Source organism: Elgaria multicarinata, chromosome 7, assembly GCF_023053635.1.
Source record: "Elgaria multicarinata webbii isolate HBS135686 ecotype San Diego chromosome 7, rElgMul1.1.pri, whole genome shotgun sequence".
NCBI classification, from domain to species: domain Eukaryota; kingdom Metazoa; phylum Chordata; class Lepidosauria; order Squamata; family Anguidae; genus Elgaria; species Elgaria multicarinata.
The window spans coordinates 62,783,291-62,810,526 of record NC_086177.1 but is presented as its reverse complement, the minus strand read 5'-3'; the positions used below and the strand labels follow the sequence as shown (position 1 = coordinate 62,810,526).

General features: G+C 40.2%; 1 protein-coding gene across 1 annotated transcript in view; it reads right to left on the bottom strand.

Annotated features, from left to right (window-relative positions):
- The window catches only part of ASXL3 (ASXL transcriptional regulator 3), a 123,204-nt gene that overhangs the window by 52,076 nt on the left and 43,892 nt on the right, over window positions 1-27,236 (bottom strand). Inside the window, exons 3-4 of the mRNA XM_063130684.1 lie at window positions 11,505-11,613; window positions 10,265-10,373 (exon numbers count right to left, since the gene is read on the bottom strand). Of these exons, the coding sequence (XP_062986754.1) occupies window positions 10,265-10,373; window positions 11,505-11,613 (218 nt within the window). The remainder of the gene's footprint in view (window positions 1-10,264; window positions 10,374-11,504; window positions 11,614-27,236) is intronic.

The following is a 27,236-nucleotide window of genomic DNA, read 5'->3' as shown; positions in this document are numbered from 1 at the left end:
TATTGATCCATTTGGTTTAGATGCAAATTTAGACATAATAACTTTAACTTAATTAGAAATAAAATACACCTCGCCGTAGCGGGGAAGACTGTGAGCATGAGAATTGTGTGCCTGCTTACTCTGCTGTCAAGATGCTAACTATTGATGGGCAACTTCAAGGCCACTATTCTCCCTCCCTATGGAACTTTATTTTCAGTCAGGATGGACTGGATTGCCCTTCAAATAGAGGACACGTTCAAATAGATGACTGTCTTCTGATAGCCTTTCAAATAGAGGGCTGTCCTCTGTAAAGTAGGGCACATGACCACCCTAACTAGACAATTTCACAAAAGCATTATGGAGACAACATATAGCATGGGAGGGCAACCTCCGCCCTGTGGGTCTAATCTATCCCATGGAGGTTGCCCACCCAGCCCAAAGAGCCTTCCTGGATTCCTTGGCCTCCAAGCCCTGCCCCCTAGAGGTGTTCCCACTATCAACTCCAGTCACAGATCAGAGTTAACAGTGGGGGATGCAGGTGGGGAAGCTGCCACACGGATGAAGTGTCCCCAAGCTATTGGGGAAGCAACGGCACAGGGAAAGCCACTTGACTGAGCTGGTGGCTCCTCCAGCTGCCAGCTCAGTTGAGGAATTTCACCTGCCCCACATCCTCTCCTCATTGGGAGAAGATGCAGGGGAAGTGGAATAGCTTGCTGTGCGTGGGCTTTTGCCAATGGGAGAAGTACAACATTATTAGTGCTGGTGGACTGCCAGCGTCGGATGATGACCAAAATGCATTAGATTCTTGCAGTAACTTTCCATATAAGCTTGAGTGTGGTTAATTTTCCCCATGATAAAGTATTTTACTTGCTCAGATACATAAAGGAACTAACTACTCTATATTTATAACAATTAGTGATTTTTAATTGCGTAACTGGCAGTTACAGCTTCTAAGAAGTCATCTGAGTCCACCTTGTAAATACTTGTATACAGTGTATACAAGTATTTGTATACTTGTACTAGGGATGTGCTCCGCTCCAATTAGGAGCGTAGAAGCAGTAGCGGATTGGCCTGCTCCGCCTTACCCAGAGGCGGAGTAGGAGCGGACCGCGGACCCCCTAGAAGCAAGGCGAAGAGAAGCGCCCATTTTTCGGAGCTCCGAGTTCAGGCGGAGTGCTCCGGTCGCCATCTTGAAAACATTTCGCCATAGGATTGCATTGCGGCAAATAATCGCGCATAACTACGTTGTTTTTGAAGCTATCATTCTGAAAATTCTTGTGCACAGAGAGTTGTGGATGGGGGTCATTTTGAGACCACTCTCACCTCTCTGCGTTGTCTGGGTCGCGGGCTATATTTTTGTGAAAATCGGGTCAACCGCGCGGCTCAAACTGCGTTTTCGGCTTTTCACCCATAGGATTGCATTGAGGGAAAGAATCGGGGATAACTGGGGTGGGGTTTAAGCTATCATTCTGAAAATTCTTGTGCACAGAGAGTCGTGGATGGGGGTCATTTTGAGACCACTCTCAACTTTCTGCATAGTACGGGTCGCGGGCTAGAAGTTTTTAAAAAATCGGCGGGAAAAATACCTTTTTCAAAGGGCTGAGGGGCAGAGTCAGCTCCCGGTCATGATGATCCCAAAGTTGGAGGAGGGCATAGGCAAAACAGGTAACTTGGGATTCTGGGAAACTTCTCTTTCTTCATCTGAACGGGCTTTTCCCCGTGTTTTTTAAAACAGTAGCCCCACCAAATGCACAAACACAACCTGAAATCATATACTAAGCCAAGAATAAGAGATAGAAACACAGCACTGCTCCCCACCCTAACCTTGGTGAACAACTGAATCGATGTGGTGCAAGGGGATGAGCTCCCCTAGGGCATCTCATCGTGGACGTGCCCCCACTCTCTCCTGCACTGGAAGGCCATTAGAGCCTTCCAAAGAGAGTAAAACGGTGGAGCAATGCCTATCATGAGTTGAAGTGAATGGTCACTTTTCAGTGGTAGAGCAATGCCTGTTATGAGTTGAAGTGAGCGTTTTACTTCTTCTCAGAGCTGTTGGTGGCTGTCTTGAACTGGCAGCTACTTCCCCCTCCCCCGGGCACGTCCCCCTATTGCTGGTAAAAGACAGATATAGCCTTTTTAAAAAAATTCTTCTTGCTGTTTATTGAGCAACACTGCTTCTTTTAATTCCACCCCTCCTTTGTTTATTGATTGATTTATTCCATTTTATATGCATTACTGGCTTATCCTTGGCTCACTTCCTTATGCCCCCAGAAATGCCAGCTGCATGCCTGCCTGCCTTCCCTCCCTCCTCCCCTGCCCACCTCGCAGGGATGTTGTGTGTGGGGTGCCCGATTTTCAAAAATTCCCCAAAAATCAGGGGATGATGGGATTGCTTTGAAACTTAGCGTGCGTGTGTATATCCCCATGAGGTGTCATGGTGCCAAACATGAGGTTTCTAACTTGAACAGAAAAAAAGTTGTATAATTTTTTAGCTTTCAATGCAAGCCTATGGTGGGGGGGAAACGGAGCTCCGGATCCGGATCCGGAGCTCCGGGCGGAGCGGAGCGGAAGTGGGCGGAGCGGGGGCGGGGCGGAGCGGCCCGATCCGGAAAATGGCGGATCTGCAAGTGAAGCGGAGCGGGGGGTCCGTGCACACCCCTAACTTGTACAGTGCACCTTGTATACAGTGCATATATTGTATTATTTAACCATTGGACTAATTCACAATGGATGGGATTGGTATGTCAGATAAAAGGATGTTGTTCTTTTCCAAACTCTTAACAATGCATGTAAAGTGAATATTACAGTATTTTATTTTCAGCTGTTCTCTTTATGCTTAAGTATTTGAGAGATGGGACAAATTACTCATCTGATGCAGGTATCATGGTGGATACTTACAAACAATGGTTTGCTAATTGGGAACCATAATCATAACCATTCACTCCCTCTCCTCTCCCCTCTTCTTCCTAGTGATAAGCATGGATGTTCCATGCACATTGACAAAATTCATGGTTAATGCTAACCCTAGATCCCTTGTAAACCAGAACCTGAAAATGTGGTTTAGAGTGGATTGCAAATCAGGAGGAAGCATTACACCTACATTGGGCCATTGAAGTTGCAGTTCTATGCACACATAATTGGGAACAAGCACCACTGCACTCAGCGGCCCTTACTTCTGAGTAAACTTGTCAAAGACCAGCAAGAGTAAAAGCAAAGTTAAATCCCACTTCTCTGTGATCTATACTATATGTTTACAAAGATATTGTTATTTTAACTTATATGCAGGCTTCACAGTAAAGCAAATGCAAAAAACAGAAACACAGTAAAGGAAATGCAAAATATGCTGTAATCTTCTTCAATCATAATTTCAACCAGGCTCTTTTTCATATCCTCAGAAAAGCTTGGCAATAAAAAGGTGTGAGAGAAAACATGGAGGTACCAGCTTCAAATGAATATGCAAATGTTATGTGGTATGTAAAAGAAAGCTTGAACCATCCCAATTTTCCCTCCTCTAAAAATAAATGTAATAGTACACTTGTTTTTAAATTTCAAATCAGACTGATTTTGAATGAAATCCAAAAAGGCATTTTCCTCAGTGTTATAGCAGTTTCAACACTTGCCCACAAATGACTGTGTTTTAAAATTTCTTTCCTATGTTAATACATGTTGCCTATCTCCAGCAGAAAACATCTACCTATATTCTTGAGATACACATTTCTATAAAACACACCCTGAGGAAGAGAATGCAAAATATAAACCACTGGTTAAACTACCTTATAAACTCAATACTTTTTCTTTGGGTGACACAGATCAATACATCTATTGACATAAATGGGCATGCACTGTCAACATACATATATCAAATAATCACCCAAATCACTCCAACCTCTAGAGCCTAACTTGCAAAATCAGAACAGCTTTTCTCCAGCAAATCTGCTACTTTCTTTTTAAAAGAGAAAAAAAAGCAATTGAGGACTGCAGTACAGTAAACAAAAAGCAAAATATATGTATGCACCTGGGACCAACAAGGGTCTTTAAACAAACTATGTAGCTGTTTTCTGCAAGCAACTAAACATCTTAATTAACAACACTCAAGTGCCCCTGTGGGGAAATTAATATGGATATATTTTTTAAGATGACATGGTTATATTAAAAGAAACCAATGCAGCACAATGATAGTTTTGGACTACAAAAAAAGAAATGTGGATGTTTAAATTGGCAAGTTACCACAGTTAGCAAATGACAACCTATACATTTGCTTCAACTTTGAATTTTTGTAATGGCTCTCCAAAATAAAGGAAACTACAGTCGTGTGAAAAAGAAAGTGTACCGTCTTGGAACTGTATGATTTTACATATCAGGACATAATAACAATCATCTGTTCCTTAGCAGGTCTAAAAATTAGGTAAATACAACCTCAGATGAACAACTCATGACATATTACACCGTGTCATGATTTATTTAACAGAAATAAAGCTAAAATGGAGAAGCCATGTGTGAAAAAGTAAGTACACCCTTACTGCTTCTATAGGAATTAAGATGCTAACTAGCAGACATGTGCTGCTAATCAAATGCCCATGATTAATTGATCATCAGCAAGTATGACCACCTCTATAAAAGCCAAAGTTTTTTTCAGTTTGCTGGTCTGGAGCATTCAGGTGTGTGTTAACACAATGCCAAGGAGGAAAGACATCAGCAATGATCTTAGAGAAGCAATTGCTGCTGCCCATCAATCTGGGAAGGGTTATAAGACCATTTCCAAACCATTTAAAGTCCATCATTCTACAGTGAGAAAGATGATTCAAAAGTGGAAAACATTCAAGACTGTTGACAATCTTCCCAGGAGAGGACATCCCAGCAAAATCATCCCAAGGTCAGACCGTGCAATGCTCAGAGAAATTGCAAAAAAAAACAAGAGTTACATCTCAGACGCTACAGGCCTCAGTGAGCATGTTAAATGTTAAAGTTCATGACAGTACAATTAGATAAAGACTGAACAAGTATGGTTTGTTTGGATGGGCTGCCAGGAGAAAGCCTCTTCTCTCCAAAAAGAACGTGGCAGCACGGCTTAGGTTTGCAAAGTTGCATCTGAACAAACCACAAGATTTCTGGAACAATGTCCTTTGGACAGACAAGACCAAAGTGGAGAAGTTTGGCCATAATGCACAGCGCCACGTTTGGCAAAAACCAAACACAGCATATCAGCACAAACACCTCATACCAACTGTCAAGCACGGTGGTGGAGGGGTGATGATTTGGACTTGTTTTGCAGCCACAGGACCTGGGAACCTTGCAGTCATTGAGTCGACCATGAACTCCTCTGTATACCAAAGTATTCTAGAGTCAAATGTGAGGCCATCTGTCTGACAGCTAAAGCTTGGCCGAAATTGGGTCATGCAACAGGACAACGAACCCAAGCACACCAGCAAATCTACAACAGAATGGCTGAAAAAGAAAAGAATCAAGGTGTTGCAATGGCCCAGTCAAAGTCCAGACCTCAACCCAATTGAAATGCTGTGGCGGGACCTTAAGAGAGCAGTGCATAAACAAATGCCCTCAGACCTTAATGAACTGAAGCAACGTTGTAAAGAAGAGTGGGCCAAAATTCCTCCACAACTATGTTAGAGACTGATAAAGTCATACAGAAAACGATTACTTCAAGTTATTGCTGCTAAAAGTGGTTCTACAAGCTATTGAATCATAAGGTGTACTTACTTTTTCACACATGGCTTCTCCATTTTAGCTTTATTTCTGTTAAATAAATCATGACACGGTGTAATATGTCATGTGTTGTTCATCTGAGGTTGTATTTACCTAATTTTTAGACTTGCTAAAGAACAGATGATTGTTATTATGTCCTGATATGTAAAATCATACAATTCCAAGAGGGTGTACTTTCTTTTTCACACAACTGTATGGGCATGTCCACACTAAATGACGCACAGGGGATCCCGGGATTAACCAGGGATGACCACTCACTTTGCCCAGGATAACTGGGACCATGGCTTTCCTGAATTTTACCATGGTTCCAGGACAACCCTGAGGTCCGCAGGCAGTGTGGCGTCCACTCTTGGGGTCATCCCTTCTTCCCCGCGCATAGCAGGGCTCTGCCACTGGGCACGGAGCTCTGCAAGGGGGCTCCGTGCCCAATGGGGGTGAGAGGGGGAGGTGTTTTGCTATCGCAGTGATGGGTCTCGCAGGGTTGGTTTTTTTTAACTTAATTTGATGCATGATAGTGCCCACGTTGCTTGTCTCCAATTTGGGGGGGGGGGAAGAATGGTGTCCTGGAACACCCTTCCTCACTTTCGGGATGACATGCAGGTGTGTGCAAGCTAGGGGACGGTCCAGGAAGCAGGAAAGCCCGGAATCCTCCCCCCACATCCCGGAAGGCTCATAAATGTAGATGAGCACTATATTCCCATAATATAAGAAGGGCCATGCTGGATCAGACTATGGTCCATCCAGTACAGCACACTGTTCACACAGTGATTAACCAACTGCCCATGGAATAACCACAAGATGGACATGAGTGCAACAGCACTCTCTTGCCCAAGTTCCCCAGCAACTGGTATACATAGGCATTCTGGCTCTGATAAAGCCATCAGGACTGATAGCCACTGATAGCCTTAACCTCCAGGAATTTATCTAACCCTCTTTTAAAGCTATCCAAACTGGTGTTCATCACTATGGAAGTGAATTCCATAGTTTAACTCTGCACTGTGTGAAGAAGTACTTCCTTTTATCATTCCTGAAGCTCACACCAATCAGCTTCATGGAATGACCCGGGGTTGCAATATTATAAGAAAGGGAAAGAAATGTCTCCCTATCCACTTTCTCTACACCATGAAAAATTTCATACACCTCTATCATGTCTCCCTTCACTCACGTCTTTTTTAAGATATGCAGTCCTGGATTTTGTAACCTTGCTCCATCCCCCATGATGATTTTATTTGTTGCCCCTTTTCTGCACTTTTCCCAATATCTTTTTTTTAGGTGTGGTGACTAGAACTGTACGCAGTATTTAAGTGTGGTCGCATCATAGATTTGTTTTAGAGCGGTATGATATTATTTTCAATTACTTTGCTAATTATACTTAACATGGAATTTGCCCTTTTCAAAGCAGCTGCACCCTCTCAAGTTTAAATATAATGATTAATTATGATAAACAAGAATTTTGATTTGTAATTTCTGAATAATGGGTGCAATTTTGTCTGTAGTGTTATACTGCTGCTAGCAATTTTTGGTGATAATTGCACCACGTGTGAGAAAGAGGAATGTTTGCTGCTGTGGGTATGTACTTCTTACAGGAGAGAAAGCCTGATATCTCCCTACTGAAACAGACAAAAATAGTTGGAGCAGAAGAATTTCACAGCAGAAGAATGGGAGTGCATATTCTTCACTTTCCATTTTGTAATTTTTTTGGGGGGCGGGGGGATTTGGTAGGTAGGGTTTGTATTCAATTTAGTTCTATATAAAGTAGACCCTTTGAAATCAATGGGATTTAAGTTAGACTAAGATGGGTAACAATCCATTGGATACAACCCTAGGTTAGATTCCTTGTTGAAGGGCTGTAATCATATCTTAAAGCAGGTATGTACTTACTCTTTCCTGAACTAAAAAAATACTATGGGGAGAGAAAATGTGTTGTAATCAGAGATGTTAAGTGACTATCTATCTACACAGTAGGCAGAATTGCTCTTTTGTGGGAGAGGTTTCACATCTTAGTAGACATGTTTGCACCATTACAAAAACTCTGAAAAACAGGTCTAGGGGTGACCAAGTTACAACAGAGGAACAGAGTTGTGTGTGTCATGCAGAACAAGAGGATTTCCACATTAGTGAAAATGTATTAGCTGTAAGAGGCCTTCATTTCCATTTTTTTAAAAAATTATGCCACCAGAAGTCAGAGGGAGAAAGTCATGCCATTATGCAAAAGTTAATAGTGTTCTAGGAAGCACTTATCAGAATTTAAACATATGAAATTAAATGAACTACTAAGATCAAATAAGTTTTGAAATCATGGCCAGATCTGAGCCCTCATGGATCAATGCTGGTATGCAGTCCTCAACGTGACTTGCCTAGAGCCAATTCGGCCCTTGGAATTTAGGCTGCAGGTGGAAAATCATTCCCAAGTACCATCAGTTTTCTAGCTGTGTTGAGAAATCCCTGAAGCTCAACAGAAGCCCTTTCAATAATCATCAGGTTTCCTTTAATACCTCATCTACTTCTATGAATCTTGCCCTACAATACACATCTACAGTGGAATCCTGGGTGTGTTCTTGGGTGCACAATGCATACTCTGCCACAGTGAGGCCCAACAGGATTGGTCAGTGCTCTATATGAACTGCGTGTGTGCCCTTGAATCTTCCCAGAATCCTTTGCAACACATGCATGGATTCTTTAATGTGGAAAGAATTTCCAGAACACATATAGTTTAAAACAAAAACAAAAACTGCCTTATATAGTATTATTTGCTTGTTCTCTGCAGTCAAAGAAGAGGTGGGCAATGTGCTAGATATTTAGGACTAAGAATGAGATATGCAAATAGTTTTTAAAAAAGAAGCTTTAATTCTTACTCTTTTAACAAGAGTAAGTCTGTAGGCTACAAGAATAAAGGAGTCACAGGAACTGGAGCCACAATCCTGAAATTATAATTTGCCTACTAGTGGTCCAATCATTCTCATATGTTACCCTTTTTACTCCTTTTATCTAACCATCCATGTAGTCTGCCTCTGCCCATCATTTATCCACTGCTGTTGTTAAAAACAAGACAGGATACTATAGGATGTAGAAGTCTATAACATCAGAATATTCAGAGAGAGAGAGAGAGAAAGAGAGAGAGAGAGAGATCCATGCTACTGGGGACTGTTGTTTTATTTACCGTGCATTCCCATTTCCAGTTTATACGATCAGCATTGTTTCTTCTCCTAGAATGTCCAAGTTAAATATAATAAGCTTGAGTCCCCATTAAGTGGAGGTCCTCATAAGGGATCCTGGGGTGGAGCTACAATGCTTCAGGCTATCTCAGGTGGTGAGAGAAGACCACATATACCATGCATGTCATGGTAGGTATAATTCTCTTGTCACTCCTAATGTTACACCCAGCACGTGGGTTGGGGTGGAAAACTGGCCAGCAGTTGAGCTCCCCGATTAATGGATCCAGGCCCTATGTCAAATCAAAGCTATGTAAGACATAGCCAATATAGGGTGGTAGCCAATTTCACTCCAAACCACTTGGTTTGCACATCTCAGCAGCAATTCCTGGATTTTTTAAACCTTGGAATTGCAACTCATTGTTTCCACTTTTAATTAAAAACTCAGGAATGACCTGTCCCAGGGTGTTTCATGATGTGCGAACCCAGAGTTAACTGAACAACTGCCCATGGTTTGTTGTTGTGTTAAATTTGGGTTGTTTAACACATAAACAACCCAGAGCTTCTGGTTCATGACACAAAACAATCCATGAAAAGGGCGTTCCTGGGTTGTTAATTAAAAGTGAAAACGATGAGTGCACAGCTCAGGTGCTCCATTCATCCCCACAATTCCTCGGTTAAACAACCCAGGAAGTGCTGCCATCACATGTGAACCATGTGGTTACTGCCTCCTTCACTTCACTCTCCAGTATGAACTGTGGGTGAAACCAGTAAACAGTGTAAAGACCCAAATATCTACCAATTTCTACTATCAAAGAAAACTGGTCTGCATTCTATTAGGAAGGAAAAGAAACTGCTTTAAATTACTGTATCAGTAAAAAGTAATATGTTAATACAATATATTACAAAGACATATGATTCATTGATATTTTAAGTGCTTAAAATGTAGCTGACTTTGGCTAGGTTAAGTGTATAGGTACACTGCATGTCAGAAGCTTTTTTCTTTGCCTATTGACTTTCATTTTTAAGAAGCGAGGTTTTGATGTAAAGAAACCAATCAGTGCAATCTGGAATGATTAATGTGTTACTTTGAACAAGCCATCTTTAAATATTTTTTGCAGACTTTCTCCAGAATCCTGGGAATGGTAGAAATCCAAATCTCTTACCCTTCATTTTTCAGAAAGGAAGCTTGACTAGATGATGTCAACAATTTTTTTTAAAAAATTGAGACTTTATGAACCCCAAATTCATTATTTTATATCACATGATTTCCAAAGCCATTAATAAGATTTTCCAAAAACTGAATCATGGTATTACACGAGCATCATTATATAAAATTGCATAATATGACAAATGATCTAGCATGTAAGCACTCGAGTAAGGCTATAATTTAATATATATATATATCCTACCTCCATTTTCTTCTCCATTGCTGTTTGTCTCAGCCATTTCGGTGCCATCCAACTCAGATTCACAACTTAAATCTAAAGTTCCATCTGCCAGGCATGTAGAGTCTTCCTTCTGAATTTAAAGAAACGTGTGATTATGTAGCTTGCCACATTTAAAAAATGAATCCACTTCTTTCTATACATACATAAAATGTGATTTCTGACAATTTCAGAGATAAAAAGAACTGCTCTGTCAAGATATCTATCTAAAGATATACATATAGATATCATGAAGGTATATTTCTCCAGAAAGTTATATATTAACATGCTGCTTATTTCATGTGTGTTTATAGAAACAAACTTGGTTTTAAAATTCCATCTATCCAGATAAATGCTATAGAATATTACCATATCCTTTTTATATTCTGCTTTTGTTAGTGTCTATTTCCTGAATTCCACAATCTAAGATTCCTAAGACAGTGGATGTCTGCATTTTAGAAAGGGCATATATATATATATATATATATATATATATATATGTACCCAACCCTAATCAAATAAGAAAACGGCCTTTGAATTCTATTAGTTGGTAACAAAAGAAACTATATTTTGAATGCCCAGAAAAGCACTATTTATTTCATGTTGATTACTTCAAATTTGTGCCACATGTTATCAATTTCAGAATATGGAAATTTAAATTAAAAAGTGTAAAGCAAACCTGTTCCATAAAACTCATTATACTTTTTATGTCTTTGCTCGCCTTACTCCTTCACTCTTTCTCACAGTAGTTATCAAATAACTACTTTTGATAAATGGTCTCAGAAAGGATTTCTATTCATCTAGCATAAAGTCACTATTTGAATCAAAGCTTTAAATGTTCAGTTTCTCACTAAGTCTAAGATTGTAAAATGGAAGAGCTCCCCAAATATAGCATTCACCAATATTATTCTGTGAATTTAAAACACAAATATGCTATATGTCTTAAGATCAGTGATCCTCTTGAAGTTAGTGCATATAAAACCAAACCAAAACTTTTGTAAGCTCTGAAAAGAGTATTTTAACCCACCTAAACTCTTTTTAAAAAGAAGAAGAATACCAAATTCAAGAACATATTTCTTTTGTCAGAAAAGGTATTGACTGCCTGCTCTGTAAATAGTTTTAAATGACATCTGAACAGAGTTAGAAAGAACGTTAAGATCCAATTTGTTGACTTTTCCCCGTCTCCATGGCTCTGTGTACTTTCATTTCTAAAAATGCAACTTACTTTGAGTGCGTAGAGGCCTGCCTTGCCAGGGATTTTGAAGAACGTCCCATCACCAACACGTGTGTTAGTATGAAGCATTGCATTCAGACAAGCCAATGGGGAAGTGCCACTGCAAAACAAAAATGGAAAAGTAAAGTAGGCTGAAATGGAGTGTGTGTTTCTTATATCACTCTCCCCTCTTTTTTTCTTTTTCTTTTTTAAGCTCATGCTTCCCTTTTTTTAAAAAAAAAAGAAAGAAAGCCCCAAACCTCCCAACCCTGAAAACATCTACATTACAATAACAGGCCAGTTGAAACTTAATCATATGCATCTGTCCCTTCAGCTTCAGGCAAAAAGTCTGCAAATTATAATTATGCCATTTTCACACAGTAAACAGCTCTACATTGAAAAAAGAACTTCAGTCCAAATATTTATGTGAAATTACTTTGCAAATGACACCCTGAACCTTTATTTTCTGAATGTTACAGACAAATGTGGCTGTTGCACATGAATGATCAAAACAGTAACAAGTTCAAGAGCAGCTGCATCCCATAGGATGGAAAAGGCAACAAAAGAATAATAAAGACCTTAGGAAGAACACATTTAAAGTTGGAAGAGTTAGCTATGAACAAGTTTGAGCAGCATTAGCCTTAACACAGCCAATGCAAACACACATATTTTGTATGCTTTAGAAGGCAGTAACAGTAATCTGAAGCTTTTTACGTGATAGGCAACTTCCCTAATACACTCACTGTGAAGAAAGTCCTTTTGATTTCGAGGGAACTTACTTCCTAAATTAAGTGTTTAGGATCGATTGCTGCTTAAGAGACAGATGATTGAAGAAAATTATTTTATATCATAGAGTATACAGCAGGGATGCATTTCAAGGACATTTTTTGAGCACAGAAAAGGTCAATAGGTTTCCAGATATCACATCTGGATAAATATATAATGGAGCATTTCCCCTGGAATCATTTCAGAAAAACTAGTTCACCCTTGCTATACATACACCCATACACAAATAGGTAGATAATTTGGAGAAAATCTTTGTTGAAGAACAATTAATTTTCAGCACTCCATCTTTATCAAGCATGATTATAGTAATTGACATTTAATCAAACATTGGTTTAAAAGGGAGGATCAACTTGCAACTTTTTCTCTTCATGCAAGTTCTAATTAAATAACCTTAACACCAACATATTATGAATGGAACAAAGTCAAGGTATTGTTTTCATTCAGTAAACTGGAGTGTCAATTACAAGCCATTTAAGCCTGCAATCTCTTGCATGTTTAGACAGGGGGGAAAAGTCTAAACACATAAACAACATGGCTGGCTAAGGAATGCTGGAAGTTCTAGGACTTTTTCTGTCTAAACACGCTTAGGATTGTGCCCTTAGTTATTGTAATTCGTGGTTGTGTGCTAAGTGTTATGTATTAGCGGAACATTAATCAAAACAAAACATTAGTGTTAGAAAATATTGTTCAGAAGTCTCATACATACTGCTTCTATTGAGTTGTAACTGAGTAACTGCTACACTGCTAAAGATTCAGGGTTTCTTAGTATGTAGTTTTGTTTCTATGGTTGGTTGTCCATTTAGTTCAAAAAGTCAGAATGCAAATCATTTAAATAAATGCATGAGTATATGCAATGGGTTAAACCCAATGCCATGAAAGCAGACCTCCATTAACACAGTGGGACTTGCCCCCCCCCCTGTCCCCCTCCCCTGCCATCCTCTGTGCCACCAAAAAATCTGCAACCAGGGGGTTTCCCATCCCCCAGAGCAGTTTTTGAAGGAGTGCAGAAAGGAGGGGGCTTCCCAGTCTCCCCAGAGCAGATTTTGAGGGTGTGCAGAGAGGAGGGAGTTTCCCAAGCCTCTAGAGCACATTTTGAAGGTGCGTGGAGAGGAGGGGAAATTGCCACATTCTTGGTTCCAGTGCTGACAACTCTTGGATCCAACCCAATATTGTTAATCCAAGATGTACATGAATGAGTGTGCTAGGGCAATTTGGATAGATACCTTCAGTATAACAATGAAGTAGTTAAAAGGACTTTCTACAAAGCAATTTCTGTGATCTCAGAACCTTTTGTTTAAGGTATCTGCAGGCTGTCCTTCCTTCAAAATGCTTAGTGTGGCATACACAAGGTACCTAGTTTCATCCTAACAATCATCAAGGAGAGTAGTTAGGCTGAGAGATGGTCTCCCTATGAACTTCAATGCTAAATGAGGAGTCAAGCCCAGGTCTCCCCAGTTCAATCCCAATATCTATTATTATTATTATTATTATTATTATTATTATTATTATTATTATTATTATTAGGTTGATTGCATTCACAGTGCACAACTCAGCGGAACTTTTATTTCTTTTGGCAAGCATATGCAATCTCTATTGCAGACTACTGAACTCCTCATGCAAGATATTATGTGGAATACTTTAAAATCCATTTGTAACAAAGAAATTTGTCTTTTTAAGAGAAAGAAAAAACTTTGAAGAATATTTCTGATTGGAATGAACACATTGGCCTGGTTAATGTCATATTCATAAAATAAGATGCATTAAAATGTCTTCTATATGTTTAAGAATTATTAAGGCAAAACTCAGAATAGCACACTACCTTCTCTAGAAATGTTCTTCATGGAGTAAATATCTGACATGCAATCACAAGTCGTATTTAGTAGGGGAATCAGAATATTCTTTTTTCTAGTGAGATATAAATAGATATCTCCAAGTATAATTATCTCCAAGTGTACTTAGTGATAATCATGAAATCAGATTCCTCGAAATGAATAAAATGCTACAATGGAGCAAAGATATAAAATAGTCTAGCCATGACGCACAGGGCATGAACAGTCCAGCCATGCTCTATGTCCACAGTGATCATCACATAAGTTTTGCAAGGGGCCATAGCTCAGTGGTAGAACACACGCTCTACAGAAGAGCCCAGGTTCAATCCCTAGTTGTCTCCAGTTAAAAGGATTAGGTGGCAGGTGATGTAAAAGATGTTTGGCCAGAGATCCTGGACAGTCACTGCTAGGCAGAGCAGGTGATACTCTTTTACAATACAGAAAATAACTGTTCTAATGCAGCTTCCCATATCTCCTATTTTTTCACTTCACTAAGAGCATGGGGGTGAGAGGAATGGCCTAAAATCATGTGGAGGCACATTCCATGAGCAACAACTCTGCCTGATTTGGGCTGGTCCCTTCCTCAGAAGCCCCATACACCCCATAGTCCAGGAGGGCCCCTGAACCTCCAGAGAGGCTTTCCTATCCCTCTGGCAGCTACATGACAGGAAAGCTTTATTCCATGAACTTCTTTTTACTCGTAGATCTTAGGATCCAAGCTTCTATTTCTACTACTGTATAATTAGCACATGTAAAAAGTAAAGCTTCAGCTGAAAGAGGCAAGGGTCTTGTTTATATATGAGATTTGTGTGTCTGGCGTTACTGCAGAAAAAAACAGCATTTATCACACTTCACCATATTTATCAGATCCATTAACTTTATAACACCACTAATACCTTGTTAGGATTTTCACCAGAACTGTGTTTTTATCTGTAAACGAGTTATCAGTTGTAAGAACACGGCAAAAAACAAAACAAAAAAGTATCCATGTAGCTATGAAATACATTGATAACAAACTTACTTTCTATAATGAAGAACAGTTGCTAGATGGAAAACATGGAAGAAGACAAACAAAACATGGAAGAAGACAAACAAAACAAAAAAACCCTAAGTTAGACAATATTTCAGAATTTCCTCCTAGTTTTAAATATGCCACCAACTGGCTTATTACGGTTAGATATTTCTCAAAACCTTTTTTTTTAACTATCTTCATATTAAATGGCCTGTGTGCTTATTTCTGCAAACAAAATCATTATTAATTTCAAGGTTCCTTTCATACTCCCTTCCGTAAAAACCTCCAATATCTTGTGCCTTTGAGCACCCTCTGCTGGGCTCTGCAGCAGGAGCTGAGTAACGTAATCAAAACAAGCCCAGAACATAGCAGGGACCAGACTTCCAGAATTCAATTAAACTGCATTAAAACAAAAAAAATGGGAACTGAGTATAAATACAACTTATTCATATGAGTTATACAAGGAAAAAATTCTAATGAAATTTACAGATAAATTTAAAGTTACTGTACTACTTTAATTACCCCATTCTTTTTCATCCTAATGGGTACTTAGCAGTGTATCAAGCATCTCCTTGTAAAATTAAAGTCTTCTACTTAAATGCATAGCAAACTTTGCTTCAAAGCAATTTTCACTGTCCTATGGAGCACAAATAATGCTTCTCAGCTCTGTATGCAAGAGATCAATGGCAAAGCTGACAGTGCAATCCTATGCATGACTACTCAGAAATACATCCCATTGTTTTCAATGAGATTTATACTCAAGCAAGGATGTATAGGATTGCAGCCTGAGAGTGCAATCTTAAAATACACTTACTAGGGAGTATGTCCAACAGTGGGAATTACTTTCAAATTAAGATGCTTAGGACTCCAATGTAAGAGTTGCTTGTGGTCCCTTGAACCATTGGATTTGGGCTATTTTATGACTGTTCATAATGAAAGGCATCAGCTTACTTAGATACTGAAAGTAGGGCTTTCAACATTTTAATAAAAGGGTTTTATGCTAAAGCAATAACTTTAAAAAAACACCTTTATAATCCTACAATTTTCTGAGAATGACAGCTTTACTAAGTGACCAGGATCCAGTGAAGAACTATGTGTGCTTGGGATAACTGTGTGCACACATCCATTAGACACAATAATGAAAACTAGTCGGTGACTTCTTTGTGCTAAGCTACACGAGACTTTGAAGATGTGGTGCGTGGCTATGTTTCCCTTTCTTATTTACTTAAAGTTAATGCAGGGGGCCCAACCTGGACCTTAGAGGGAGAGGGGAGATAGGGGGAGCTTTAATCCTTTGCAACTGACTGTGGTCTCAATCTAGATTGGGGGTGGTGTACTTGTAATGTTTATTGCCCAAAAGGGAACCATTAAAACAAATGGATCAATTTTTGGCAATGAAAATTACAGATAAGGGCCCCCAATCTGGATTGGGATCACACTGGGAGGGAAATGTTTTTTAAAAAATCACCCCCAGTCGAGGATCCTGATCCAGATCTGGCCCCATGTGCTAACTTTAGAATAAGAAAGAAACAAAGATGTAGCTGCTAGCTACATCTTCAAAGTAGCATTTAGACATAAATAAAAACATAAGAGCTTACTCTTGAGTTATTACAATTATCTATTAAACTGTTGTCAAACAGAAACCCAATGAACTGCCTACTTTGGGGGAATTCACATTCGGGGGTAAGTGCAGTCACCTTTTCTGAACCACAGCCCTTTTACCTTTCTGCAACATAAAACCCCTATTACAAGCTATATTACTTTTAACACATTTATTTATTTCTCTGTTTATAGGATGTGCATATCACCTTCAGTAAAAACTCTTAGGGTGGCTCACATATATGAATGTCACTATTCAGTCATCATAAAAAGTGGTTACAGCAACATACAAGCAGGAAACAGGGCATGTCTAGATGAGGGGGGTGGAGGGATATGATCTCACAATTTTATGAACGCAAGATGATCCCCCTCATCTACACGCGGCGTGCGACGTCCCAGGGGGAAGAGGACGTCACACTCACCATTTTGTTTTTTTGTTTTTTCAATCAGAAGAGCGCATGAGCGCTCCTGCACAAAAGGTTAGTGTTTTAAAGAGGAAAAAAACACCTCCCGCTCCCCCACCCCACCCCCAATGAGCACAGAGCTCCTGAGTTGCTCTGTGCCCTGTGCACGGTTCCCAGCTCCTCGCAGTTACTTGCGAGGAGCTGGGATGAAACCACAACAGCAGGCCACATGTCCCGTGGTCTCGGGATCATCCTGAGACTGTGAGAAAAATTGAAATTAATGGGTAGGGCGATATCCCAGGGAAAAGGAGGGATCATCCCTCCCTGCTCCCGGGATCCCCTGTGCATCATGTGGACACACAGGGATGATCCCAGGACGATCCCGGGATATCACCCCATCTAGACATGCCCAGAGCTGCACCAAGTAGCTCCACCCTGAAGTCACACACACTATGTAGCCTCAGTATTTGTGATTTCAGGGGCCACCCCCGGCATCTATGTGTACCGTGTGTCTGCAGGGAGGAGACGTTTGCACATATGTGTAGGGTCTTCTAAGTCACCTGGATCCCTTTGCTAACAAAGTTCTGGGTTGTTTAGAAACCTCCATGTGTACAGCTGTGTGTGAAAGCTCCCTCTCTTCAATCATTTGCACTGTATGATTGCAGTAGGAGCTAATCAGAGTATACAACACCATATGTGGAGCTACTCAGCATGGCCCTGCTCCTGTGTTGCTATAACCACCGTGCTAGTATAAGGCTACTATGCACACTAAATCCATAAATGAGAATCAATACAAGTTTCAATTGTAATGAAGCATTAAGTTTATTAACACATTTCCAACAAAGTTTCCTTTTAAACCCTATGGGCCTAATTTAGCTCCAGATGTTCCCAATTTGGCCTGTGTAGCTGCCTTGGATTCCTACAGGGCCTCTCTCAACATGGAGAAAGGCAAAATGAGCAGGCAGAGGGGCAGATGGCATCACAGGGCAAGGCTGCACCCACAGATGTTATCCAGCTTTCAGAGGGCCTGGTGGGGAGCAGTTTGGACCCCCACTGGAAACCAATTCCCCACTTCTGCATTACAGGGATGACCCAGCCACAGTCAGGTACCATTAAGACTCATTGTTTATTTCTCTCACTGGAATCAATGTGTCTTAGAAGTACTTAGCTTTGGCTGGATTTTCCCCATAATTAACAAACAATACATTGGGCCAGTTCAGACAACACACTAAGCCAGGGCTAAGCCACTACCCATTTTGCAGCAAATGTTTAGTGTGTTTAAACCATGGTTATCTAGCCACCATGGTTAGGAATGATTCACACAACATGCTAAATCATAATGTTTAGCTCAAAGTCCTTAACCATCGTGGCTTAGCATGTCATCTGAACAGGGCCACTGTCTGTTGCTTATTTCTCAACAGTTTGCAATCCTCCAAGCCTGATTTGAAGGGCTGGAAATCAGAGGTAGATGTGCCCTTTTCCTCCTCCGTTCTCTCAAACATTTTCATCTTCAATTTCTTGTTTACCACTAAGCCATAGTTTGCCATGACCTCCAATTCACCAAACTATAGTTTGTGCTTGCCCTAGCCATGGTTAGAAGTGAGACTCTAATTCTGGATCAGAGGCCAAACTTTTAGAGAAATTGTTACTAAAAGATCAGTATTAGAGAATGGAGAATAAAGAGTGCCTGGGAATTCAAAAGGCGATTGGAAAACACTTGGTGGAGAGGAAGCAAAATTATCCCAATAAAAACATTATAGCACATTTTTGTTGTATAAACGTAAAACATAAATTGTATTCGCCTCTCTTATTCCCAACCCTAACTGATAATTTCCTCAAAATGCTACTTGTGTTTGGCATGTTCTCCAAAAACAGTAGCATAAAAGATATGCTAGCCCTTCTTTGCCAGAAGGTAAAAACAGAACAAGTGAAAATAAAAAAGAGTTGTCAAGATGAGCACAGAGAATCCCTGAACAATATAAACTTTTGGCAGTCAAAGGTGTTGGTACCATGCATAGCAAGAAAAAACAACAACCTGAAGAATCAGTTTTAATAGAACTATGTTGTTGCAAAGTCCCCAAAGATCATCAAGTCCAAATTTTTTTCTTCAAAATAGCTACTAAGAACATTTTAAAAAAAATATTTTATAGCATTTATATCCCACCTTCTTTTCCTCTGAGGAACCGAAGGTGGTGTACATAATCCTCCTCTCCATTTTATCCTCACAACAACCCTGTGAGGAAGGCTGAGCTGAGAGTCTATGACTGGCCCAAAGTCACCCAATGGGTTTCAATGGCCAAGTGGGGACTAGAACCCAGATCTCCCAAATCCCAGTCCAACACTTTAACCACCACATCATTTTGTTTCTCCTGCTGAAGTAATTTCCAAACAGCTTTTCTTGCCTTTTTATACCAGCAAGAAATAGAAACTATTTTCCTAAGCAATGATTAAATGTGAGTCCCTTTACTGCCATTCTAAATGTTTAAATTTTAATTATGTTGCTGATTTTTTTAATAGAAGTTCTACAATACAAAAAAAAAATACTATGCTGCAGTCCCATCACAGCAGAGGCATTAGTATGAATTCCATTTTATTCGCATTATGGGTTTGTTTTTAAAAGGCAAACATTGGTCATCATCTATGATAAATGGGTAACGGCTTTTGTCTGCAGTAAGCAACTTCCCATAATAAGCACCAGTAGAGTACACTACAGTCAGGTGTATTTAATCTAGAACATAAAGTTAGAAAGCGGGTTGTGCAACATGTACCCGACTGCAAATGCACCCACATTTTGTCTAGGCTGAGTTGGGGGACAGTAGTGCCAGCCCAGCAGTAGCAGCCCAATACATTTTGCTTCCTGAAACTGAGCCTGGCTGGGAGATGTAGTCCAACACATCTGGAAGGCACCAGGTTGAGGACGGCTGATCTATCCCATTCGTGGTGCCCCCTGAAACAGGTTGCTTCACCCTCCTGCATGTCAGGGCCAGTCCTGCAGCACAGACTAGATCTTCCCTGAAAAGGAATTTTATCACTGTAGAAAAATAGAATACTGCTGGTCACCAAAAGCAGAGTCAATGGCCATGTCTGGACACCAAGATTGTCAATGGTGGGTTAACAGTCAACTCACAATTGGTTATTTTGCGGGTGCTCCCCAAACAATCAGAGAAATAACCAACTGTGAGTGGATTATTAATCCACGGTGTGTTGACTAACTTGTCCCCTACCCTTCCTCCTCCTCTCAGTTCTCCTGCTTGTATCCCATCATCCCTTGCTGCCAAAAATAGAGTTCTGCCGGATTGGGTAGAGTAGCAGCCACCACTTCGACAGCTCTTGCACAGCAACCCTGTAGACAACAACAACAAAACAATGGTGCCCTCCACATGACACAATAACCAACTGTGGTTTCAATAATCCACTCTGCACATTGTTGGTTTTTTGTGTGGGTTATTTTGACAACATAACCCACCATGGGTTAAAAAAATCCTGCCATGTGACATGATAACCTATGTTGGGTTAAATAACCCACCATGGATTATTTAAACCATGGTGGGTTATTGTGTTGTCTGAACCCAGTCACTGTATCCTCCTGTCACTTCCAGCTGCATCTGTCACATCTAATCTTTGCATAGACCTGCAAACACCTTTTGTTCGGGTCTTTTAATCCCAACTTGATTTTCTGATGAAGCTGCTACTGCTTCCTGTACCTCTGCTGTATTATCACTAGCTGGAAGGTAGGCAAAGGTTTTGGACCATGGGCACATTTAGCAATTTAAAAACTATCTTGGGCACCACCACAAAATGGCTTCCATGGGAGGCTTGGCAAAGGACAAATAACCTGGTCAAAAGACTGCATACAAGGCAGAAGTGGAGCCTGAGCCCCAACACCCTAAACAATTCCTTTGAACCCAGAATTTTCAGCACCCACAGAAACCTTTTTCATTGCAAGCCTAGCTGCTGGAAAGGAAATGTGTTAATTAAAAAAATGTGGGAGGGGCAGGGCAACAAGAAGGGTGGGTGCCATGAAAGGTTTCTGGGGTCACATTGATGCCCATGGGTACCATATCGCCTACCCCTGCTCGAACAGAACCTACTGATGAAATGGGGAGAGGCAATATTGGATCTCAGCTGCCCCTTCCGACCATTTCAGTGGTATGTAACGCCTCATATGATGCAGAAAACACCTTTGGAAAATATACCATAAGGGAAATGGGTATATACCTTGGAGAGAGAGAGAGAGAGAGTGTGTGTTGACATGCTGAATTTGCCTACAATGAAGTAAATCTATTAAAAATGCCCTAACATAAGAAACAGCTGTGCCAAGATAAACCTCCTACATATTTTATCATTCTGAATTCTAATATTTCAGAGATGTCCATTATCTTGTGAAACAGAGTTTTGGGTAAGATGGTTACTTTATTGTTTTGCAGTGGAGGCTGGTGGCACCAGTGTCAGTGAGGTGGTGAATCCGCTCTGGGCATCAGTCAGAACTCTAAAGGAGCTATCCAAGGTGCAAAGCATATTTTATCATTCTGATATTTCAGACATGTCCATTATCTACTGAAACAGAGTTTTGGCTAAGATGGTGAATCCGCTCCGGGTTTCAGTCAGAACTCTCAACACCAAACATTTTCAAACCAAAATGTAGAAAATGAAAAGAAACTGACGCCCCCTCCCCCGCACTGCCGCCCTTTGCTACATTGCAGGCTCAGCTTAGCAGCCCATGAGAAAACAGCTGTTCCTTTCTGCCTTAGGTTTATGAATTTCATTGCTAGTTTTCTCTATCTCTTAAGAAATATAATGCCTTTCTTTTGTCTGTGAATATACAGAAGTCTGTATAGCTGTGCCCCTCTTGTTCCATTTTAGAGAGTCAGTAATACAAATATCTTAGGGCTTTTAAAATGAACACAAAGGCCTGAAGTCATTTCAAAGGACAGTTCAGTCTCCCTTAATCTGGTGCCTTCCAGATGTTTTAGACTACAACTCCCAGCATACCTGTCCATTGGCCATGCTAGTGGGGGCTGATGGGAGTTGTAATCCAAAAATCTGGTGGGCATCAGATTGGGGAAGGTGAGGATAGTCGATTCAATTTTTTTTGCCAAAGTCCCTGTTTACACCGGCATACAACACACAGTGTTTTTATCTATTCATATTGCCACTACGTTGAGCTAAACACAGGTCACTGGATGCTTCCTTGAACTGTGCATGCCTCCATTACCTCACACTTAGGACAAGTGGCTGTTCACATGGCCACTTCCATTACATAAAACCAAAGATGATAAAGAAGAAGAATGAATACCTCCTGACATCAACTCAAACATGTAATGACAAACACTCACCTATGGTTAGAAGAAGAAGAAGAAGAAGAAGAAGAAGAAGAAGAAGAAGAAGAAGAAGAAGAAGAAGAAGAGAGAATAGGAACCTGATAGCAAAGTGCCTTGGCAGATCTTCCATTTAAGCCTTCTTTTGATGCACAAATATATGAGGACAGGTTGAGCTAGTAACAGCTCTTATTATCTGCAAGACTGAATTAAGCCTTGTATAATCCCTTTCTAGCACAATGCTATAATTCTACTCAGAAGTAAATCCATAATAAGAAGAGCCATGCTGGATTAGACCAAGGGTCCATCTAGTCCAGCATTCTGTTCACATGGTGGCCAACCAGCTGTCAACTAGGGACCCACAACCAGGACAAAAGTGCACCAGGTTCAATGGCACTTACTCCAAAGTAAGTGGGACAGGATTGCCTTCTGAATGCCCCATTTAATAAGGCAACATTCTTGTAAATAAGATCCCTCAGAGGAATAGCTACATTCATCTGTTGCAGCAAAAGGATAAACATTTAATTTTCTGTGGCATCTTAAAGACTTTTGGCTATGCAAGGTTATGACACAATAATACAGTCGTAAGTATTTTCTGGTAGTGAAATGAACAAGGCCCTTGAACCCAATCATAGCATATAAATGCATATGTATATGAAAGTAACTCAAGATATCTAATCAGATACCAACTTAACAAGGCTTGTTCAGCTTATTTGTTTTAGGTGTATTACCAGATTCTTTTATATTTAACATAATAGCCTTAAAACCCTCCCTGCACTGCCCCAATCTCAAGCACTCTAATAATTCACAGCAAAATCCTATGCATGTTTACTCAGAAATAAATCTCAAGGGTTCAATGGGGCTTACTCTCTAGTAAACCTGTACAGGATTGCAGCTTTAAACTACATATTTAAAGCTACTATATGTAGCTTTAAACTACATATTTCAGATTTAGTGGATTATTGCTTTTAAGCAGTCTGAGTGCAGAATCAAGTACCCAAATCAAGTGTGAAAAATACCTAGGAAAAATTTCACTGACTGGCTTTTGGCTGTTGGTTTAATCTTTTTGTTTCCAAAATATATTATTTTGATCTAAAAATTGAAGAAAAATGTTAATAGGGATGTCAAACTGCACAGTGGGTTTTAATGTCTATTTTATATGCAAGATGGAGATTTCTATACAGTTCATCGAAAAATTACTGTCAGAATGGATGCTTGTATGCACTCTTGCTTCTGATAATATCCTGACTAGAATTAAGGAAAAAATGTTCTCAGCAAGTTACTGCAATGCTTCCACATTCCAGAATAAGCAAAGGGAGAGTAAAGCAATTTGATCTCACAGCAAGCAAGAAAGGCAGCTGTAAAAATCCAGGAAGTAATATGAATAACCCCACTAGCAAGCTTTAAATGTAACAAAAAGTTGCATTTAAAGTGTCTTATTTGCACTAAAAGTTGCAAGTGCATATGATCCATATCAAGATTCCTTTGCCAAGAAGTTTTGCATCCAGTCTTTTTTTAAAAAAAACGCTAATTCTATAGAGAGAAGTTTGGAAGTTTGAACTTAAAATAAGCTATAAAATAAGAAGCTATATATTTATTTATTTTTGCATTTATGTTCCCTGAATTTTAGAAAGATTCATATTTCTATATTATCCTGTTAATTAATAAAAAGAGATTCATCATAAAGCTATAAAAAAGCAATCCAAAATCCACTATCATTAACAGCACTATGAAATCAGTACTACTAACCCTTGCAAATAAATTAAATATTTTGCTTGCTTTTGGGGTCAATGAGACTAAACGCTTGGGCAAATAACCAGATCTTAACTTGGCATGAAAATAATCCAATATTAGCTCCAGCCAGCCCTCTGAGGGGAGGGCATTTTATAACCTGGGCACCATTGCAACAACCCTCTTTTGTGTCTCATGTAATGTACAGCTTCCAATGGTGGGACAAAGATATACCCTTCTGGGTTTTAGATGCCGACACTAACACCTTGAACTTGGATTAGAAGTGTATTGGCAGCCAATGCAGTTCCTTTAACGTTGGTGTTATATGGTTTCTACATGCTGTTCCTAAAAGCAATTTAGCCATCACATTCTCCAGAGCTGCAGCTTCCATGTTGTCCACAAGGGCAGCCCTATGTAGAGCAAATTGCACTGATTTATATGGGAGGTGACTAGTGTAGGACTACAGTGGCCAGACTATTCCTGCCAAAGCTGGCCAAAAGCGCTCTGTGCCACCAGTGCTGCTTGAGCCTCCACTGTACTCCAGATGAATGTGGGAGTACAATGCAATTCAAGGCAGGTTGTTTATCTAATTTCTGGACCTGGGAACCACTAATCCACAGAGCCACTGTCTTTTTAGGATTGAATTTCAATTTATTGGCCCTCATCTAACCAATTGCAGTGGTTCACCACTTGTAGAGCCACACCTGACTTGGATGGCAGGGAGAAATAGTACTGGCTACTGATGACACACAATCCCAACCCCTGATAACCTCACCCAGGGGCTTCATATAAATGTTAAACACCATGAGGGACAGAATGGAACCATGGAGCACCATAAAGTTTAAAAACCATGAAATTGAACAGACATTCCCAAATGCCATCCTCTGGAAGTGGCACAGCAGGTAGGAGCAGAACTACTATAACACCATTCCTACAACTCCCACCCAACAGGGTCGGTCTAATAAAATACCATGGTTGGTGTCAACTAAAGCTGCTGAGAGATCCAAAAGGATCAACAGGGTCACACTCCCCCTGTCTCTCTCCTGGAGGTGATCAAGGTTGTTTCAGTCCAAAACCCCAGCCTGAACCCCAACTGGAATGGGTTTAGATCAGAGGTTGGTAACTTGTGACCTTCCAGATGTTTTGCCCTACAACTCCCATCATCCCTTATCATTGGCCAAGGTGACTAGGCCTGAGGGGAATTGTAGGTCAAAACATAAACTCTTTCTTTAAAGAACATCTGATGACAAGCTACCACTCTCTTGAGCATCTTGCCCCAAAAGCAGATATTAGCAATTGCATCTTAGCTCTCACAAATCTCCGAGTCTATATAAAAAACATCACAATTTATTCATTTGTATATTGTTTTTATAGGTGGTCGGTTAGAAGTTCCTTTTAAGTAATAAAGAAGTTTTTCACATTAAACTCCATCATTACAGGCTTTCAAGTGGGCCTAAGACTCACCTATTTATCTTGGCCTACAATTGAGGTAGGATTCTAATGGGACCATTGTACTATTGTATGGTACATTATATGGTACTATTTGGTTTTAACTATTAATATTAATCATAATTGTTTTATTACATTTTGTGTTTTTTATGTTCTGTTGTATGCCACCTTGGGAGGACTTACCCTAAAAAGTGGCTTATACATCTTTTAAATTAAATAAAGAAACTTAATTAAGCCTTCCCATTTGCACAAGTTATTGGATTGATTCTTATTATAAATTGGACTTTAATGATAATCAGCAACTTTAATGACTTGTGAGGGAGTATGACAAGAGATTGATCGGGACAGGCTTTGTTTATCAGGAAACAAAGTGTCTCCCTGGAACTTTTGGGTTCACAAATCTTTGAATGCTGCAGGAAATGTCAGATGGTAAATGTAGCTAGGAATGCCTTTTACTAGCACTATGTGATTAGAATGATACAACCCTTTATTTAATACTCAGACCTTGGAAATGTAATTGTCTTCATAAATTACTCTAGGTGTTCTATGTGAGGTTGCCTAAAAGGAGCATGTGAAGGCTAACAGCTGCCCACGTCATGAGGGCACATCTCATCTAAAAACAACAACCCACTATTCCAAGGGTAGGCAAACCTTTTGAGCTGTGGGTACATTTGGCAATTTGAGAAACTGTCCTGGGGACTACCACAAAATGGCTGCCTTGGGAGGTGTGGCAAAGGACAACTGATGTGCCCAAACATATGAGTACAAAGCAGAGATGTGGTCTGTGTCCGAATACACTAAATGACTCCTTTGAACCAACAGAAACTTATTTCACAGCAATCCCAGCTGCCAATAAGAAAATGTATTAATTTTTTAAAGAGTGGGAGGTAGGGCACCTTGATGGGAGCCAAGAAATGTGTCTGGGGGCACATTGGATCCCACAGAGACCACCTTGCCTACCCCTGCTGTATTCACTCACTCCTTACATCATCTTCTGGGCTCTACTACTTGACAGCCATAAGAGAATGAAAAGGTGCTCTTGTAAGTGTTGCCTTTGTTGTAAAACTTCCCTATTGAAAATTCACCCGTGCTCAAGAATTTTCAAAAGATACTACAAAACTTTCCTTTGGGAATTACTTTTTTTGTTTTTAAGATTATATGCTCAATCTGAATTAAGTAGGGCGAAAAAAATTGTAATTTCCACCCAGTGTAATTGAAATGGGCCACAATTGTCCATAACAACAGCGGAAGTGGCTGGTGGTGGAATTCCAGTGATTCTGCTGGGATAGAAGTTGCGGGGAAAGAACACCAAAGGCAGTTCAGGTCACACAGACTCCCAAACTGCACTGAAGCCACCATGACAGGAAAATCCGTCACAAAACAAGTTGGCAAAGAAATAGGTTTTACAGCATGAAAACCTGCACTGGCTATGGAGAGGGGCATATATGCCATGTGCCACAAGAATCTGGGAGGCACAGCAGAACCAGAGTAAATGCCCCATGTAGGTGGGGCCTTGCTCTCTGGCTCCTCTTCTCTCTCTCCCTTGCCCCAGTTCCCTTTTCTTTTTCCACGCCCTGCCTCCCTCTTTCTTTGGCACCTTTCTCCCTCTTTCTCTC